The sequence below is a fragment of the Heterodontus francisci genome, chromosome 1 (genome assembly GCF_036365525.1).
Source record: "Heterodontus francisci isolate sHetFra1 chromosome 1, sHetFra1.hap1, whole genome shotgun sequence".
In the NCBI taxonomy this organism is placed as follows: Eukaryota; Metazoa; Chordata; class Chondrichthyes; order Heterodontiformes; family Heterodontidae; genus Heterodontus; species Heterodontus francisci.
Genome location: NC_090371.1, coordinates 171,044,429 through 171,065,271, shown reverse-complemented (window position 1 = coordinate 171,065,271; position 20,843 = coordinate 171,044,429). Strand labels below are relative to the sequence as shown.

Here is a 20,843-nt window from a genome sequence, read left to right as displayed (position 1 = left end):
TCTCATTGGTGTTGCATCAGACAACATAAACAACTCATTACAACCATAGTATGTCCAAATCTGAAAGCGGGAAAAGCTTATTTCATTGGAATGAAAGTGCCCTCAGATCACGTTTCATTTTTCAACAGATGACATTGTCTTTAAACTATTCCATTTTGTGCTTTTTCTCTTCGGAAAACAAATGAAATAGGACTTTGTACTTGCCAATATTTTTGTTATGTACTGTATGGCCAGGCCATTGTGGACAACTGATTCCTTAAAAATCTCCGCCATTGCTGTGCTTAGCAAATTATCAGGTGCCATTAACTTGCCAAAGAAAAAAAAGTCACAGAATGATTGCATCTCAGGATAAAATTCACTTAATTTAAAAAAAAAATGCTATTGTTAGAAAACTTGAGAACTCAGTCCTGTCAACACAAAACCTTTGTTCATACAATGCCTCTGCATGGCAAACAAAGGTGACTGCTGTGGGGTTTATCCCTGATCTCTGCCAACTGGGCATGGTCTTCATTCAGTTAACTGTGAACTTCTGGTTTTACTTTAATGCTAAATGTAAGTTTCCAAAGCCATAAATCCCAGTTGGAGCATGAGTTTTTATTTATAATATTTACAGTGGCAGTCAGCTTTGAACGGTCTACTGGTTTTGATTCACTGAATGTAAAAGTACTGATGGGCCACCGTTCAAAGGCCAAGTTAAATGTTGGAAATGCAAAATAGTATGTTCATAATCTATAAAGCAGATAGCTCTGCTATTAGGAGATTGGGGTCAGACTGCACGTGTGTAAAGACTAATCGGCTAAAGTACAGTGCCACTGCTCTGTGATATGATATGGTATATGATTCTGCACATCTCTACAGAGATTTAAAAGACTGGACTGTGTCTCAGTAACTCCATTTGTTGGTAAGAGATACTGATACTTAAAATACTTTCAACTCACATCCTGGAAATCAATGTAATTAATATGAAAATTAGACATATTGACTGATGACAGATTGATACATTACTGAGGATTACCCAGCCCCTCTCGGGGGATCCTATGGATGGTGCTTTATTAATACATTTTAATCTATGAAATTAGTTTTTCATTTTCATTATCAAATGAACTGCTACAAATGTACAGCAGTTCAAGAAACAACACCATCAACTTCTTAAAAGAAACTAAAAATGAGCAATAAATGTGGCCATTGCAACAACACCCGCATCAAAGAACAAAGAACAGTACAGCACAGGAACAGGCCATTCGGCCCTCCAAGCCTGCGGCGATCTTGATGCCTGCCTAAACTAACACCTTCTGCACTTCCAGGGCCCATATCCCTCTATTCCCTTCCTATTCAAGCATTTGTCAAGATGTCTCTTAAATGTCACTATCGTATCTGCTTCCACCACCTCCCCTGGCAGCAAGTTCCAGGCACTCACCACCCTCTGTGTAAAAAAACTTGCCTCACACATCCCCTCTAAACCTTGCCCCTCGCACCTTAAACCTATGTCCCCGAGTAACTGACTCTTCCACCCTGGAAAAAAGCTTCTGACTATCCATTCTGTCCACGCCGCTCATAACTTTGTAAACCTCTATCATGTCGCCCCTCCACATCCGTCGTTCCAGTGAAAACATCCTGAGAATTCATTTTAAAAAAAACGTTGCACTAGCTTAAGTCCATGTTCCTACTAATTTACATGCATTGTGAGTCGCTAATACAGAACTTGGTGTTCTGGATTAGGATTTTTCTATCAGCAAAGCATCACTGCTAAAAACAGTTGGCAATTTCCTTCAGAGCACCAGCACCCAGGCACCAACAGTAATGGATAAAAAAAAGGAGAAACATTAACAAAAAAAAAGTAATTAAATCACATCTTCTCCAGCTATAGATATAGCTGAAAAGTGAACACTGTGCTATGGATTCTGGATTAACACCTGAACTTGTTGTGCCACCAGCATTGTTACATTGCCAGCTCCACGGAGTGCTCTCGCACCAAAAAATGAAGGAAAGAAAAGTGTGGAAAGTTTCTTGGTTGTGACAGAATTGGATTTTTAAAGTTTTATTTTTAAGCATCAAAACAAAGTTCACTATGGAGAAGGACGATGTAGGTGTAGAGATCAGGGAGGGGGATTATGATGCACTTGAACATATTAGCACTGAAAGGGAGGAAATATTAGCTCTTTTACCAGGCTTACAAGTGGATAAATCCCTAGGCCCAGATGAGATATATCCCAGGATGTTATGTGAGGCAAGGCAGGAGATTGCAGGGGCTCTGACACAAATTTTCAAATCCTCTCTGGCCACAGGAGAGGTACCAGAGGACTGGAGAACAGCGAATGTGGTACCATTATTTAAGAAGGGTAGTAGGGATAAACCAGGTAAATACAGGCCGGTGAGTCGAACATCAGTGGTTGGGAAACTATTGGAAAAAATTCTGAGGGACAGGATTAATCTCCACTTGGAGAGGCATGGATTAATCAGGGGTAGTCAGCATGGCTTTGTCAGGGGGAGATCGTGTCTAACTAACTTGATTGAATTTTTCGAGGAGGTGACTAGATGTGTAGATGAGGGTAAAGCAGTTGATGTAGTCTACATGGACTTCAGTAAGGCTTTTGATAAGGTCCCGCATGGGAGATTGGTTAAGTGGTAAGAGCCCATGGGATCCAGGGCAATTTGGATCCAAAATTGGCTTAGTGGCAGGAGGCAAGGGGTAATGGTGGAAGGTTGTTTTTGCAAGTGGAAGCCTGTGACCAGCGGTGTACCGCAGGGATCGGTGCTGGGATCCTTGCTGTTTGTAGTGTACATTAATGATTTAGATGTAAATATAGGAGGTATGATCCGTAAGTTCGCAGATGACACAAAAATTGGTGGTGTCGTAAAGAATGAGGAGGAGAGCCTTAGATTACAGGAGGACATAAACGGGTTGGTAAGATGGGCGGAGCTGTGGCAAATGGAATTTAATCCTGAGAAGTGTGAGGTGATGCATTTCAGGAGGGCTAACAAGGCAAGGGAATATACAATGGATGGTAGGACCCTAGGAAGTACAGAGGGTCAGAGGGACCTTGGTGTACTTGTCCATAGATCACTGAAGGCAGCAGCACAGGTAGATAAGGTGGTTGGGAAGGCATATGGGATATTTGCCTTTATTGGCCAAGGCACAGAATATAAGAGCAGGGAAGTTATGATGGAGCTGTATAAAATGCTAGTTAGGCCACAGCTGGAGTAATGTGTACATTTCTGGGCACCACACTATAGGAAGGATGTGATTGCAGTGGAGAGGGTGCAGAGGAGATTCACCAGGATGTTGCCTGGGCTGGAGCGTTTCAGCTATGAAGAGAGACTGAAAAGGCTGGGGTTGTTTTCTTTAGAGCAGAGAAGACTGAGGGGAGATGTGATTGAGGTATACAAAATTATATGAGGGACATTGATAGGTTAGATAGAAATAAACTTTTTCCCTTAGCGGAGGGGTCAATAACCGTGGGTGGGGGGGGGGGGGGCAGAGATTTTGAGGTATGGTGCAGGAGGTTTAGAGGGGATTTGAGGAAAAAGAATTTTTCACCCAGAGGGTGATTGGAATCTGGAATGCACTGCCTGAAGGGGTGGTAGAGGCAGGAACCCTCACAACATTAAAGAAGTATTTAGATGAGCACTTGAAACGCCATAGCATACAAGGCTACGGGCCAAGTGCTGGAAAATGGGATTAGAACAGTTAGGTGCTGGATGGCTGATGGGCCAAAGGGCCTGTTTCTGTGCTGTATAACTCTATGACTCTAAGTTCCCCCACCTGTGTCTACCCCAGGCAAATATAGGGGCAAGGGTGGGGAGGGGTTAATATAGAGTAATGATTCATATTCAAGAAAATAAGCAATAAGGACCAACGAAGGTGCAGTGAAGCAAAAAGACAGCCACCATTACTTATACAATTCACAACACCTCCAAGGGGCTCAACGTTAGATTCGGATCTCCTAGAGATCTTTTTTCTCAAATAAAAAGTTAAAAGTGAGGAACCCATTCTTATTATTGTGACTCTGGCCAGAGATCAACCACAATGACCATGGGAAAAGAAATATTTATGGAGATTAAGCTAAGGGAGACAGTTGAGATGTTTTTTCAGGAACAAGCCTTGGTGCATGGCCTGTGTTGACCTTTGATGGCCTCAACCAATGGGGGAACTATCAATCAATGTGTTAACTGTCAGTGTACTGCTGTCCTTCCACCATGTTCAATTAGGAATGAAAGACCAAGGTTTGCTGCAGATTAAAGACATTCTTCTCTCAGTACCTACTAAGGACCATCAATGTTGCCCCACTCCCACCTTTTAAAACTGCTTTGATCCAAATGACACAACTTTGGTTTCTTTCCCTACAGAAATCCATGCACTTGCCAAAATTCAGAAATAAAAACAAACTTCTTAACACCAATGATTGATTAAATAGACAAGAAAGTAACTTACTGACCATATGGAGTCAAAACACTATGCATGTGCGTACACTTGCAATAAATAAATGAGGCAGTGGTTATCATTTTAAAAACATAGAAAGATATATTTTGTAGAGTTATTAAAAATTATTGACTAATGTTCCTCAAATTCCTGAACTTTTTGTTTCACTTGGTGAGGCAGCCATAAACAAACAAGTCACCCCCAAATGAGGTGGTGACTTAAAAACCATTGTTCCAATACCAAAACAAAATAGATTCCAGAGATACACATGTACAAATCGCAAAAATCATATCAGCACTTCCAAATAAAGAGTGACACTTTGGGCACTGCAGGAGAAGCTGCTAGAGTAACACCTACGATGCAACACGACAACACACCACTGTAGTGGAGGGTTACTCAGGCAAAATTGAAGGTGATGACAGAGGTGGAAGAATCATCTGTGAGCTCTGGCTGCAGTTGTACTGGGTTAGATAAAGACTTTAACAAGAATGGTCTTATTGTGGGCAGGATGTCTGATTGCAATTTTTAAAAATTCATTTATGGGATGTGGGCATCGCTGGCTAGGCCAGCATTTATTGCCCATCCCTAATTGCCCTCGAAAAGGTGGTAGTGAGCTGCCTTCCTGAACTGCTGCAGTCCATGTAGAATATGTACACCCACTGTGCTGTTAGAAAGTGAGTTCCAGGATTTTGACCCAGCCACAGTAAAGGAACGGCAATATTGTTCCAAGTCAGGATGGTGTGTGACTTGGAGGGGAACTTGCAGGTGGTGGTGTTCCCATGCATCTGCTTCCCTTGACCTTCTAGGTGGGAGAGGTCGCAGGTTTGGAAGGTGCTGTCTGAGGAGCCTTGGTGAGTTGCTGCAGGGCATCTTTTGATGGTACACACCTCTGCCACTGTGCGTTGGTGGTGGAGGGAGCGAATATTTGTGGATGGGGTGCAATTAAGCGGGCTGCTTTGTCCTGGATGGTGTCAATCTTCTTGAGTGTTGTTGGAGCTGCACCCATCCAGGCAAGTGGAGAGTATTTCATCACACTCCTGACTTGTAGATGGTGGACAGGCATTGGGGAGTCAGGAGGTGAGTTACTCGCTACAGAATTCCTAGCCTCTGACCTGCTCTTGTAGCCACGGTATTTATATGGCTGGTGCAGTTCAGTTTCTGGTCAATGGTAACCCCCAGGATGTTGACAGGAATGCCATTGAATGTCAAGAGGAGATGCCTAGATTCTCTTCTGTTTGAGATAGTCATTGTCTGGCACTTGTGTGGCACGAATAATACTTGCCACTTACCAACCCAAGCTTGGATATTGTCCAGGTCTTGCTGCATTTCTACATGGACTGCTTCAGTATCTGAGGAGTCACGAATGGTGTGAACATTGTGTACTCATTCCACTCAATGGCCAGCGACAGGGGTCTCGACTACCGGCAAGAGTGCTGGCGAGAGTCCCACGTTGGCTCCTCTGGGGATAGCCCACCAAATCAAGTGCCAATTAGGATCAAGGACCCCGGCGACGGAAGTCCCGCCCGCTGAGAGCTGTCGGCCAATCAGAGGCCGGCAGCTCTTTAACTGAACAGCGCCACTGGCAGAGGCAGTGGCTGCTGCCGGTACTAGACTCACCCAAGGCCCTGGAATCAGGTCACACAGCAGGAGGGTTTCGTGGGACGGGGACGGAGGGGTGTTGCAGTTATGTAGGGATGTCAGTAGCAAGCGCAGGGGGGTGGCTATCAGTGGGTTACCCTCTTCTCTAAGGCACTATGTGCCTTGTAACGAGGGAGCCCCCACCCCCATAACCCCCGGAGCCGACGAGCAACCCTTGGCGTTTGCTTGGCGTGCCCCCGTGTGGTGATAGGCCTGCCCGCTGCTGGGCTAATTCTGGATGAGGCCCACTTAATTGCCCACTTAAGGACCTCAATTGGCAGCAGGGCAGGAAGGCTACTCCCAGGCCTTCTCACCCCAGACTTAATTTGGGTGGAGGCGGGGTCTCCCCCATCCACCATTCGGACTGATTATATGCTCTCCCCGCCTCCAAACCCGACTTGGGGGGAGAGCATAACATTCCACCCCCACCCCCCATTGAGACCCTTCCAAGATTTTATAATTATTTTTGGATATTGCAGTAGTTGTTAGAGCTTTTATTGTTGGTGGGGGGAGGGAGGTGGAGGGGAAGCAATGATGGCAGTTTCGAAAAAAATTTATTTTTTGGAGCAGGCTTCTTCGACAGCTTTACTGAAGGCTGGGGGGGGGGGGTGGTGATATGGGGGATACTATAGGGCAAGATGTGGGGGAACTGGAAGAAGGTTTAAGAACTAAATGAGCAAAAAAGGTGTCCAAAGGAGAAGTAAGACAGTGTGGAAAAGCTGAACAGAGGAGTCAAATCACCAAGCGTGGTAGGCCTAAGTTGATGCAGGATGGAGTGTGATAGGTCACGTGATCAAGCCAGGATGGTATGTGAGGTGGAGGGGCAGGGGGTCCATAGAATCGATGGGGTTCCCTCACACTTACTGCCCTTGTCCTTCTAGAAGGTCGGGGTTGTGAGTTTGAGAGGTGCTACATCTTGCACCAGCCCTCAGCATCAAATTCAGAACGTTATCCCTCAGCTAGAACAGTCTCATCCCTCCCTGTCTCTACAAACTCCTACGATTCTACATTCTTGTGCCTGCCCTCCACTCTTATGACTGTCCTCCTTTGCATCCACACTCCACTATCAGTGGCACAGCCTTCAGCTGCTTCAGAAATACTCTTCTAAAACCACTCTGTCCTACTATTACCTGCATCTTCTACAAAAAGCCCCTTATATAAAAACAAAATACTTCTTTGACCATATCTTTGGCCATGTTCCCCAACTCTATTCCCATCACGACATGCAAACACTATTCAGACCCTCGAGCCTGTTTTATCATTCAAGTAGATCATGGTTGATCTGCATCACAACTCCAGACACCTGCCTTGGTTCCAGAATACTTAATACCCTCGCCTAACAAAAATCTATCAATCTTAGTTTTGAAATTTTCAATTGTCCTCCCTTAACAGCTTTTTGTGAGAGGGATTTCCAGACTTTCACTATCCTCAGTGTCCACTTTTCATCTCTGAAGTGCTCTGGGAAATTTTATTAAAGAAAAGACATTAAAAAAGTTGTAAATCCATCCAGGATGAACAATAATCTGGGGCCAGTGGGAAAAGGTGTTGATCAAGGTGTAGCAGCAAGTGGGAATGAGCAGCAGGTACACAGATGGGTCGAATAGACAGAGGAGCCTGAGCCCTGAGTGGTTGCCAGTTTGCAATGGAGACAAGAGCTAAGGTTATGCATTTAGCAGCAGTAATCAGTGGCAAGTTAAAAGGTCAAATTGTCTCATCAGCCAAATCAATTGAATAAACTTACTGTATGCAATAAGAAAAGAAGTCTGAAATGAAAATAACCTTAAAATGAGCTTCTATTTTTCCAATGCTTTGTGATCAACTTAAAGAGAAAATCTTCAAAACCTGGGTGACAATAAAATTGGATAGAAACCTAGCCTTTCTGTCTTGAATATTGGGATTAAAATTTTATAGGAACAAAAAAGCTATATATTGGTTTCAAAACTTTTAGGAATCATAAACTTCAACTTTACTGTGCAAATCTTCTATTCATAGAAATGTGTTTTTGTCAAAAATTGTAAGTAAATGTAATGCTAACGATGTACAAAAACAGTACATCCCTAAAATCCTCATTACCAAGCACTAATGTTGCACAGTATTTCAGAACCTACTTACTGAAAGCCATCTATTTTCTCAATGTAAACATTGATCTGGACTCGTTTCGCTGCCCTCACGAGGAGTCCTGTAAGCTGAACAGTAAAAATAAGTCAGCACAGACAAATATATGCGTTTGTGTATTTAAATAGAAATAAAAGTCTATTGTTTCCTATATGCTATTCACCAATCTGCAATATGTACACACCCATTTATATTATTTTATAAATGAGCAATTCTGCACTGTCTTCTTATATTTCATATACTTGCCTTTCAGTCTTAACATTAGGTGGCACTGTGGCTATTTACCAGTGTGTCTGCATTAAATGGTGTTCATGCTTTACATTTTATTTTAAACATCAAGAATTATTTGCCTCCCAACATTTACTTCTCTTACTTTGTTAACTATAATCCCCATTCCCAACCTCACTCAGAGGAAAACCCACTGGCACACTAACCACTCACAGGCCTCACTCCATGATCTAAAACTCCTCTTCAGCTCCCTTTTGCCTTGTCTTGTTAGATTTTTGCCCCTCATTCCTGGCCCCAGAAATACCAGCCAGATTGGAAGCAGAATCCATTATGTCTCAAGCAGTGAGATAAGTACTTGAACAAAAGGAGTTATGAATTTTTGGTCTGCTGTAGGTTTCTGCTCTGGTTCAGTAGCATCGTCATCCCATTAAGAGGCTTGGTAGACGGCCATTTTGCAGTAATGCCAGCCTCACCATCCCATAAATCCAGAGGCAAACCCTTAAAAATCAAGAAATTTGGTATAAAAATCACGAGTTGCTACTTTTTCAAAAATAAATCAGTATAGATGGTTGGTTTCTAAACCTCACTATCATAGAATGGTTACAGGACACAAGGAGCCCATGTGTCCGTGCCAGCTCTCTGGAACAGCATCTCACCTAGCTCCACTGCCCTGCCTTTTCCAAGTAGCCCTGCAAATGTTTCTCTTCAGATAATTGTCCAGTTCTCTTTTGAAAGCCAGGATTGAATCTGCCTCCACCACACTCTCAGGCAGTGCATTCCAGATCCTAACCACTCACATTAGTGGATTATTTAATCTCTAACAAGTCATATGAAACTTCCACAGTTTACCTATGGTTATAAAAGCAAACCCAGAGTGGGGTGATCCTTGATCTCCATACACACCTCTCTCAATTTAATTTTCTTCCTGCTTTCATTCCAAATGAATGCTAATTAACATTCCTCTAAGGAAGGAAATCACATTCCATGCTTTTATATTTGTTAGTTCTGCACTTTTGCTCTTTGGAGAGTGACTCCTAGATTAACATTGCTAAAACTGTCTCCCATATCCTGTAGACTCAAGTGGATTTGTAGACTCGGATTTTCATGGATCCATGATTCTATTGTTGGGATACAGTAGAAGATTTTATAATGGAAACACGGGAAGCCGAGGTACATGTCATTCTCCTGCAAAAGCACCAAAGAGCATGTTTAGTTGTAAATGGAGAACTGATGACAGCATCAAGACTCAGGACAAACTAGGTCTCCCGTGTCATTGAGTCTCCAGACTTTGTGTCACTTTTATGAAAATAAACCATCCTAGTCACAGAAAGGGGTATACTCTGTTCCCCACACTTCTCTTGTAGCTGCCGAATGGAGAAGATCACATCAGATTTACCGGCACGGAAACTGCACTGTGCTTCCAGGTATAATTGGTCTGCAAGTAAATGGAGTCTTTTAAGTATGACCCTAGCAAAGGCCTTCCCCATAATGCTAAGGAGTGAGATGCCCCTGTAGATGTTGCAATCTCTTCTTTCGCCTTTGTGTTTGTATAGTGTGATGCGTCTCCTGTGGAATAAAGCCTACTTTCCAGCAGAGAAGGAGAAGGTCATAAAGGTGTGGAAATAGGTGGGATTTTCTGTGCTTGAGTAGCTCGGGTCCTTGCCAGGTGCCCTTCTGTTTGCTAGGCGATCTATGGCCTTCAAGCTCCAATGATGAAGGCTCTTCATTTAACTCATCCATAATAGGAAGTTGCAGGAGAGCATCAAGCGCAGACTGGGAGATGTCCGACTCACAGCAGTACAGCTCACAATAGCGTTCAGCCCAGTGGGACATCTGTTTATTTGTCAGTGAGTACTTCACCATCTGCCGAATTCAGGGGAGCAACTTTGGTGATGGCAGGGCCAAGTAGAGACCTGCTTTAGGTCGGGAAAAAGAACCCGACCCGAACCACAGCGGGCCCAAGCTCGACCCGGCCCGAGTCCCTCCGATTTTGCACGGGGCCCAACCTGACCCGAACCCGCCACTACTCGGCCCGACCCGACCAGACCATCTATTTACTTACCTTCCTTACATCAAACCTGCAAGAAGCTGCAGCACATGTGCAAGATGTCACAGTGATGTCACTTGCTCACCGCGCAGACTCAGTTTCGTCCCAGACTCCCAGCTCAGGTAAGTTTTTTTTAAATTTTAATACTTACCAGCAGAGCACTTACTGTGTGTGTCCGGCCCGACCCGACCTGACTCGATCTGGACTTGGCCTCACCCGACCAGAGCCCGAAAGCCGGCCCTGGAGGATGGGCCCGACCTGACCCGAGCCCGACACATGTCGTCGGGTCCAGTCAGGTTCGGGTCGGGTAGCAGGCCTCTAGGGCCAAGCGCCTTCTTGACCCCTTCACACAAAGCTCGTAGCTTTCCTTTGTCGCATGCAGTTTGGATTTCTTGACATAAACTGATCCTTTGCACGGCTGTCTTGGCTACTTTCAGGTCATGCAGTGTCTTAGCTGATGGGTTGATGTTGTCCATCATGTAGGCTTTGTCCTTGGCATCAATGACAGAGATCTTCTCAGCTGAGTAGGTCTCAAATCAATCCTCGTTGCAGGCATTGTGTGTATATCCTGGCAGGACAAAATCACAAATCTGGCAGTCTTCTCAAAGGCAGAGCTCCCAAGTGTGTTGACACTAATCAAACAGAGGTGGCTTCAGTGGATTGGACACACCGCAGGATGGAAGATGGTCGTGTACCCAAGGACTTCCTGTATGTTGAGGTAGCCAGGGCCAGACTACCAAAAGGGCGTCCTAAGCTCTGCTTCAAGGATACTTGCAAGTGTGACATGAAGGCCCGAAGTGTCGACTAGCGCACCTAGGCGTCATTAGCTGATGAAAGAGGGAAATGACGCCACATCCTGTGGAATGGTGTGCACTACCATGATGACCGGTGATTACAGCAGCTTGGCAACAGACACCAACGCCGAAAACAACTACTCACAGCGTCACATGACAGCTTCACGTGTGGGGGTGTGGAGGGGTGGGGGGGGGCGGTGTGGAGGGGAGGGGAGGGAGAGTGCGTGGAGAGTGGGACGGGGGCATAGAGGGAGCGGGGTGGGGGGGGGGGGGGGGGGTGGTGTCGGGCGGAAGAGGAGGCGGAGGGAGGGCCAGGGGGGCGAGGGAGAGGCCAGAGGAGGTGGAGGAATCGTCAGAACATGCACCGTCACACCACTCTTTGCCCCTTCCACTCATGCAGACACTCTCACATTGGAGGGTATGAGCTTGGGCTTAGACTCAGGATCACAAGCTGGTGAGACTACGATATACACGCCCGAACAGCTGACGAAGACTGTGACAGCCAAGACCACTGGCAGTCGCAGGGCTGTGGGTAGTCAAACTCATGCTGAGGTCCAGGCTGATGACGAGCCTCTAATGTCAACAGCACAGGGCAGGCTTGAGTTGCAGTGAAAAGTAAGATAACATCTGGCGAAGCTACCAGAAGTAATACAAGGCCACGAGTGGACAATGGAGCAATTTATCTATGCCACGAGTGCTGCCATGTCTCAGGTGTGTGAGCGCATTGCTTCCTCTATCGAGAGGTTGGCAACCCTCATGTAGAGCCAGATCCCAGAGGTGTGTGCAGACCTACACACCATCGCCTTGGCCATGAGCTCAACGCACTAGTGGCAAGGTGAGAGAGTATGAGGCACCTACAGTCTTCTCTGATCAGCAGGGAGGTTCAAGTGAACCTTGAAAGTGAGGAGGGGAGGCTGACTTCCACAGCTGGGGGTGTCCCTCAGGGTGCTCAGAGTGCGGACAGTGGCTCCTCAGCCCCTCCGTCAGTGAGCCCAGCTCCAGTAGCTGTGATGACTGAGGAAGCTCCTGCACCTGTGCAGGATACCCTCAGCCAGCCGGAGCCTTCCAGGCTTCAGGCAGCCAGAGGACGCCCACCACATTCATCCCAGGCCACAGGACAGTGTGTGGGGCGACCTCCACCTCAGCTGCCAGCACAGCAGGAGCACTTCATAGAAGCACATGGAAATGCATGAAGGTCAAAACCTAGACACACTTGGAGTTTCACAGGTGTGTGCAACTTGGTCTCGTTATTGAGCATTGTGTACATTTAAATAAACGGAGGTCACTTTCAATTCTGAGAATCTCTCGTGCTTTTCCTGCTGCCCTGTCAGATGCCACCTTTATTCTGAAGCCCGCAATGGGCTGCCAGGGCAGGGCACGTATGGGCACCTTCTCAGCTTTGTACATCCACCTGGGCACAAGAGAGATAGGAAAGAGGTGACAGATGGAATGCAGAGAGGTGAGTCTTTATTGAGTTCACTCGGAACGGGCATCATGGTGGCAGAAACAGTATATGTAAGATTGTCCTGTGCCTCCCTTGCGTGTCCCTCAATGGCCGTCGCTCCAGTACAAGGGCTTCATCATCCCGCAGTGCCTGCTTGGCATCCTCCTGGTCAGATGTGGACTGGTGTTCAATCATGTCCTCTTGATGGAAGGTCTCCTACCTTGTCTCGGTACCGTCATCTTTAACCGGGTGGGGACCAGGAACACGTGATCTCCATGTGCCATTGATTGATTTTATGAAGGATTTTGAATTTAAAGTGAGATCTGTTCAAATGCATATTAAGTATCTGCTCAGCAATTCAAATTGCAGTCCTGCTACATCATAGCGGCAAGCCCACCTTGGACCTTTCATGCCACTGACAAAATGCAGAACAGTGTCGCAATGCCTGGTTTCTGGGCAAGTGCATCCCCTCCTGATTTTTTGACCCGCACCCCAACACCCCACTCCTGCTCCTGCTGGCTGGATAACATTCAGCCTATTGTTTCAAATCAAGCCAACAATAGCACTGTGATGCTCCAACCTTCACAGCCCTACCAGTGCAACATATTGCTAATAACATTTTAAGTAAACAGAACTAACCGAGTTTCAAACAGCTATTAAAACTGTAACTTTCCAGGCACATTCTGGAAAATGTTTAAAAACATATTGATTGCAGTTCCAATAATTACCAGTAAGTGGCATAAGATAGTTACCAACAAAATGTGACAAGTAAGCAAACTATTATAAAATGCAACAAACTAAGGAATTAAATCTTTTGCTTTAAGAATGATTATCCTCCTTCAATAAATGTGATTATGTCTGTTAAGATAAAATGTCAAGGAAATGTCTCACCCATTTTTATTTGAAAGTTCTAGCTCTTAGGTTACATTATACTTATAGAAACATTGAAACATAGAAAAATAGGAGTAGGCCATTTGGCCCTTCCAGCCATTCAATAAAATCATGGCTGATCATCCAAACTCAGTACCCTGTTCCCGCTTTCTCCCCATTTCCCTTGATCCCATTAGCCCGAAGAACTATATCTCTTTCTTGAATATATTTAATGATTTGGCCTCAAATGCTTTCTGTGGTAGAGAATTCCACAGGTTCACCACTCTCTGGGTGAAGAAATCCCTCCTCATCTCAGTCCTAAATGTCTTACCCATTATCCTTAGACTGTGACCCCTGATCCTGGACTCCCCCGCCATCGGGAACATCCTTCCTGCATCTAGTCTGTCCAGTCCTGTTAAAATTTTATAGGTTTCTATGAGATCCCTTCTCATTCTTCTAAATTCTAGCGAATACAAGCCTAATCGACCCAATCTCTCTTCATACATCAGTCCTGCCATCCCAGGATTCAGTCTGGTGAACCTTCACTGCACTCCCTCCATAGCAAGAACATCCTTCCTCACATAAGGAGACCAAAACTTCACACAATACTCCAGATGTGGTCTCACCAAGGCCTTGTATAATTGCAGCAAGACATCCTTGCTCCTGTACTTGAATCCTCTCGCTATGAAGGCCAATATACCATCTCCCTTCTTAACTGCCTGCTGCACCTGCATGCTTACTTTCAGCGATTGGTGCACAAGGACACCCAGGTCTCGCTGCACCTCCCCCTTTCCCAATCTATCGTCGTTCAGATAATCTGCCTTTCTGTTTTTGCCGCCAAAGTGGTTAACCTCACATTTATCCACATTAGACTGGATCTGCCATGTATTTGCCCACTCACTCAACCTGTCCAAATCACACTGGAACTTCTCTGCATCCTTCTCACAGCTCACATTCCCACCCAGCTTAGTGTCGTCGGCAAACTTGGATATATTACATTTAATTCCCTCGTCTACATCATTATTGTGAATTTTATATATTGTATATAATTATATATAATATATATATATATATATATATATATATAGTGAATGTTTTTAAAATTCATTCATGGGATGTGGGCGTCGCTGGCCAGGCCAGCATTTATTGCCCATCCCTAATTGCCCTTGGGAAGGTGGTGGTGAGCTGCCTTCTTGAACTGCTGCAGTCCGTTTGGGGTAGGTACACCCACAGTGCTGTTAGGAAGGGAGTTCCAGGATTTTGACCTAGAGACAGTGAAGGAACAGCGATATAGTTCCAAGTCAGGATGGTGTGTGACTTGGAGGGGAACTTGCAGGTGGTGGTGTTCCCATGTATTTGCTGCCCTTGTCCTTCTAGTTGGTAGAGGTCATGGGTTTGGAAGGTGCTGTCTAAGGAGCCATGGTGCATTGCTGCAGTGCATCTTGTAGATGGTACACACTGCGTCGGTGGTGGAGGGAGTGAATGTTTGTAGATGGGGTGCCAATCAAGCGGACTGCTTTATCCTGGATGGTGTCGATCGTCTTGAGTGTTGTTGGAGCTGCACCCATCCAGGCAAGTGGAGAGTATTCCATCACACTCCTGACTTGTGCCTTGTAGATGGTGGACAGGCTTTGGGGAGTCAGGAGGTAAGTTACTCGTCTCAGGATTCCTAGCCTCTGACCTGCTTTTGTAGCCATGGTATTTATATGGCTACTCCAGTGCCATTTCTGGTCAATAGCAGCCCCTAGGATGTTGATAGTGGGGGATTCAGTGATGGTAATGCCGTTGAATGTCAAGGGGAGATGGTTAGATTCTCTCTTGTTGGAGATGGTCATTGCCTGGCACATGTGTGGCGCGAATGTTACTTGCCACTTATCAGCTCAAGCCTGGATATTATCCAGGTCTTGCTGCATTTCTACATGGACTGCTTAAGTATCTGAGGAGTCGTGAATGGTGCTGAACATTGTGCAGTCATCAGTGAACATCCCCACTTCTGACCTTATGATTGAAGGAAGGTCATTGATGAAGCAGCTGAAGATGGTTGGGAGTAGGACACTACCCTGAAGAACTCCTGAAGTGATGTCCTGGAGCTCAGATGATTGACCTCCAAAAACCACAACCATCTTCCTTTGCGCTAGGTATGACTCCAGCCAGCAGAGGGTTTCCCCCTGATTCCCATTGACCTCAGTTTTGCTAGGGCTCCTTGATGCTATACTCGGTCAAATGCTGCCTTGATGTCAAGGGCAGTCACTCTCACCTCTTGAGTTCAGCTCTTTTGTCCATGTTTGAACCAAGGCTGTACTGAGGTCAGGAGCTGAGTGGCCGTGGCGGAACCCAAACTGAGCATCACTGAGCAGGTTATTGCTAAGCAAGTGCCGCTTGATGGCACTGTTGATGACACCTTCCATCATTTTACTGATGATTGAGAGTAGGCTGATGGGGCGGTAATTGGCCGGGTTGGACTTGTCCTGCTTTTTGTGTACAGGACATACCTGGGCAATTTTCCACATTGCAGGGTAGATGTCAGTGTTGTAGTTGTACTGGAACAGCTTGGCTAGGGGCGCGGCAAGTTCTGGAGCACAGGTCTTCAGTACTATTGCCGGAATATTGTCAGGGCCCATAGCCTTTGCAGTATCCAGTGCCTTCAGTCATTTCTTGATATCACGCGGAATGAATCGAATTGGCTGAAGTCTGGCATCTGTGATGCTGGGGACTTCAGGAGGAGGCCGAGATGGATCATCAACTCGGCACTTCTGGCTGAAGCTTGTTGCAAATGCTTCAGCCTTATCTTTCGTACTGATGTGCTGGGCTCCCCCATCATTCAGGATGGGGACAGATGTGGAGCCACCTCCTCAGTCAGTTGTTTAATTGTCCACCACCGTTCACGGCTGGATGTGGCAGGACTGCAGAGCTTAGATCTGATCCATTGGTTATGGGATCGCTTTGCTCTGTCTATCACATGCTGCTTATGCAGTTTGGCACGCAGATAGTTCTGTGTTGTAGCGTCACCAGGTTGACACCTCATTTTGAGGTATGCCTGGTGCTGCTCCTGGCATGTCCTCCTGCACTCTTCATTGAACCAGGGTTTGTCTCCTGGCTTGATGGTAATGGTAGAGTGGGGGATATGATGAGCCATGAGGTTACAGATTGTGGTTGAGTACAATTCTGCTGCTGCTGATGGCTCACAGCGCTTCATGGATGCCCCGTTTTGCATTGCTAGATCTGTTCGAAATTTATCCCATTCAGCACGGTGGTAGTGACACACAACACGATAGAGGGTATCCTCAATGTGAAGACCGGACTTCGTCACCACAAGGACGGTGCGGTGGTCACTCCTACCAATACGGTCATGGATAGATGCATCTGTGACAGGCAGATTGGCGAGGACGAGGTCAAGTATGTTTCACCTCCTGCCGCAAACCCAGTCTAGCAGATATGTCCTTTAGGACTCGGCCAGCTCGGTCAGTAGTGGTGCTACCAAGCCAATCTTGGTGATTGACATTGAGGTCCCCCACCCAGAGTACATTTTGTGCCCTAGCCACCCTCAGTGCTTCCTCCAACATGGAGGAGTACTGAGTCATCAGCTGAGGGAGGGCGGTAGGTGGTAATCAGTAGGAGGTTACCTTGCCCATGTTTGACTTGATGCCATGAGACTGCCGGTGGAACAGGACATACCCAGGGATGGTGATAGCAGTGTCTGGGACACTGTCTGTCATGTATGATTCCATGAGTTTGACTATGTCAGGCTGCTGCTTGACTAGTCTGTGGGACAGCTCTCCCAACTTTGGCACAAGTCCCCAGATGTTAATAAGGAGGACTTTGCAGGGTCGAAAGGGCTGGGTTTGCTGTTGTCGTTTCCAGTGTCTATGTCTATGTTGGGTGGTCCGTCCGGTTTCATTCCTTTTTATTGACTTCGTAGCGGTTAGATACAACTGAGTGGCTTGCTAGGCCATTTCAGAGGGCAGTTAAGAGTCAAACACATTGCTGTGGGTCTGGAGTCACATGTAGGCCAGACTAGGCAAGGACAGCAGATTTCCTTCTCTTCAGGACATTAGTGAACCAGATGGGTTTTTACAACAATCGACAATAGTTTCATGGCCATCATTAGACTAGCTTTTAATTCCAGATTTATTAATTACATTCAAATTCCACCTTCTGCTGTGGTGGGATGTCAATCCACCTCCTTTCGCTTTTTGCTTGTCCTTCCTAAATATTGAATACCCTTGGAGGTTCAGTTCCCATCCTTGGTCACCCTGCAGCCATGTCTTCGTAATCACAACCATATCGTATCCATTTACATCTATTTGCGCGGTTAATTCTCCTACCTTATTGCGAATACTCCGCGCATTGAGACACAATGCCTTCAGGCTTGTCTAATATTCTTAGTCATCTTAGCATTATTTCGCACTATGGCCCTATTTATTTCTTGCCCTTGATTTCTACCCTTCCACTTTTGCCTTTTTGTTTCCTGTCTTTCGTTTCTATCCTTGTTTCCTCCTCCTCAGTCTCCCCGCTCAGGTTCCCAACCCCTTGCCATTCTAGTTTAAATCCTCCCCAACAGCACTAGCAAATGCCCCTGCGAGGAAATCGGTTCTGCTCCTACCTGAATGTAACCCGTCCCGCTTGTACAGGTCCCACCTTCTCCAGAACCGGCCCCGATGTCCCAGGAATCTAAATCCCTCCCTCCTGCACCATTTTTCCAGCCACGCATTCGTCTGGTCTATTCTCCTGTTTCTATACTCACTAACACATGGCACAGGAAGTGATCATGAGTACTATCTTTGAGGTCCTGTTTTTTAATTTAGCTCCTAACTCCTTAAATTCATCTTGCAGGACCTCATCCCTTTTTCTACCTATGTCGTTGGTACCGACATGTACCACGACCACTGGCTGTTCACCCTCCCCCTTCAGAAAGTCCTGCAGCCTTCACTGTGCACCATCTACAAGGCACAATGCCAGTGAGTGATTCTTGAAGTGAAGCTTAGCTTGCAGAGGACACTAGGCAACAGCAACTGTGCTGATGTGCTACAGCACATGTCTTTGTGCAATAGACTTTGGTTTTGCTTTAGCTGTATGAGGTACTATATACAGGTGATGAGACACATACCTTAGCCTTAATTTTCATTAAGTGAATTGCCTTTACTTACAGGATTTATGTCCAGAAAAGTTTCATGATTGGCCTTATCTGGATGCATTCCTTCGATATCATCAATATATTTTTGATCTGCCTGGTAAAAGTGTGGAGATGAAAGAATAATAGGTGCACCTATTGTAGCAAAAGAGAAAAAAAAATCAGTTGTTTGAGAGTATGGTGCAGTGGTTAGCACCGCAGCCTCACAGCTCCAGCGACCCGGGTTCAATTCTGGGTACTGCCTGTGCGGAGTTTGCAAGTTCTCCCTGTGTCTGCGTGGGTTTCCTCCGGGTGCTCCGGTTTCCTCCCACATGCCAAAGACTTGCAGGTTGATAGGTAAATTGGCCATTATAAATTGCCCCTAGTATAGGTAGGTGGTAGGGGAATATAGGGACAGGTGGGGATGTGGTAAGAATATGGAATTAGTGTAGGATTAGTATAAATGGGTGGTTGATGGTCGGCACAGACTCGGTGGGCCAAAGGGCCTGTTTCAGTGCTGTATCTCTAAATAAATAAAATAAATAAATTGATTGATTTTAAATGGTGATCTGCCACAGTAACTAATAAAGTTAGATATGCAGGAACAGAGAAACAGACACCAGCACAAATAATGCCTTCACTGGCAGCTTGGCCCAGTGGTAGCGCACTCACCTCTCAGGCGAGTTTATATATGTTAAATGCCCTGAGCCATTTGCAAGAGAAAAACTGTCCGTTTTCAGTGGAAGTTTTAATAAAAAGTGCATCATCTTTTGAACTTCACATGCTAATTATGAGGTCTGCAAGAGCGGCCTCAGGCTGCAACACCTGCCACTTCCAATTCCCCATCGCAATCCCACTCTGATCTCTGAAACAGCGTAGAAGGCCAAGGACAATGAAGCTCAATGCAAGTTCAAGGAACGCCTTATCTTTCCAAGAGGCAGGTTGCAGCCGTAATAATTTCAGACCTAAACCCAGCTCCCACTTTGTCTTCAGCAAGAGGTGCAGGTGATATACAATGAGTTTACCAGGATAGTAGGGTGTGAATAAAGGGGGTGAGTGTGAGGAACCTCAGTCAGAACCACAGCGCTGGTAAATTGGTCTGAAGCCTTGGTGTTGGGATAAATGTTTGTCAGGAAACTGGTGAGAACTCCCCTTCTCTGCTTCAAATAGCACCGTGGGATCTTCCAAATCCATCAGAGGGGGCATACAAGGCCTCGGTTTAACATCACATCCAAAAGGCGGCACCTCAATACTGCACTGCATTGTCAACTTAGATTAATTTCAGTATCTAAATCGGGAGTGCAGTACGTGGCTAAAGTGAGTTTTATTGTGCTTGGTAACTTACTACTGGTATCACAAGTTGCAATGATAAATACTTCAAAGACTACAAATCTTTAAAAAAAAAACACTAGTGTTGTTAGTCAATAAAAACTTTAATTTCATCTTGGAAGCTCTAGAACTTCCCTCCCCAAAAGGCCCTCTCACCATCATTTAAGTACAGATGACTTTAAGCTGGTTACCTTGCCTGCACGTGCTCACGTTCAATACACCTGATCCCAGGCAGTTGCCAGCTGGAACACAGAATCCAGAATTTGCTGGGTTGTCAGAAGAATTCGCAAAAATCTCACTTGGCAGCAGGAATCGAAAGACTGGTACCCCTTTGACACTAAGCTCCTTCTCGAAAGTTGCATAGAGAGACCTATTTTAAAAATAAAAAACAGACACACATTTAAAAGCAGACATTATTACAGTTTTCAAAAGGAAGATCGACATCAAAGCAACGCAAAAACAGTTGTATTCTGTCTCAATGCCATCTAGCACAAATATGGAACCAGTAACAGAAGCTGCTCAATAATATTAAAAAGGGATAATAGTATAGTATACAAAAGGGTTTTAGCTGCTTCACATTGTCTGTTTTAAAACGAAAATTCTTCACACTGATGCAACAACTCACCTTAATTTGAATCATGTGCTGGATGACAAAGAATTCTCAGCTGTTTGCCAAATATCGTTATATGGTGGGAGCCTTCTAAACAATTCAGCAATTATACTTGCCCTCTTCTCTTGAAGGCATGAAGCAATTCCACAGATCACTGGTAACTCATATTAAAGCCTGGCTCCGGCATAAAATTAAAACCCCACCTGGGCCCGACCCGACAACAGCCAACCCGAACCCG

General features: G+C 45.6%; 1 protein-coding gene across 1 annotated transcript in view; it reads right to left on the bottom strand.

The window, feature by feature from the left end:
- The window catches only part of LOC137373571 (lysosome membrane protein 2-like), a 73,399-nt gene that overhangs the window by 16,808 nt on the left and 35,748 nt on the right, over window positions 1–20,843 (bottom strand). Inside the window, exons 7-9 of the mRNA XM_068038534.1 lie at window positions 20,187–20,365; window positions 18,704–18,822; window positions 8,171–8,244 (exon numbers count right to left, since the gene is read on the bottom strand). Of these exons, the coding sequence (XP_067894635.1) occupies window positions 8,171–8,244; window positions 18,704–18,822; window positions 20,187–20,365 (372 nt within the window). The remainder of the gene's footprint in view (window positions 1–8,170; window positions 8,245–18,703; window positions 18,823–20,186; window positions 20,366–20,843) is intronic.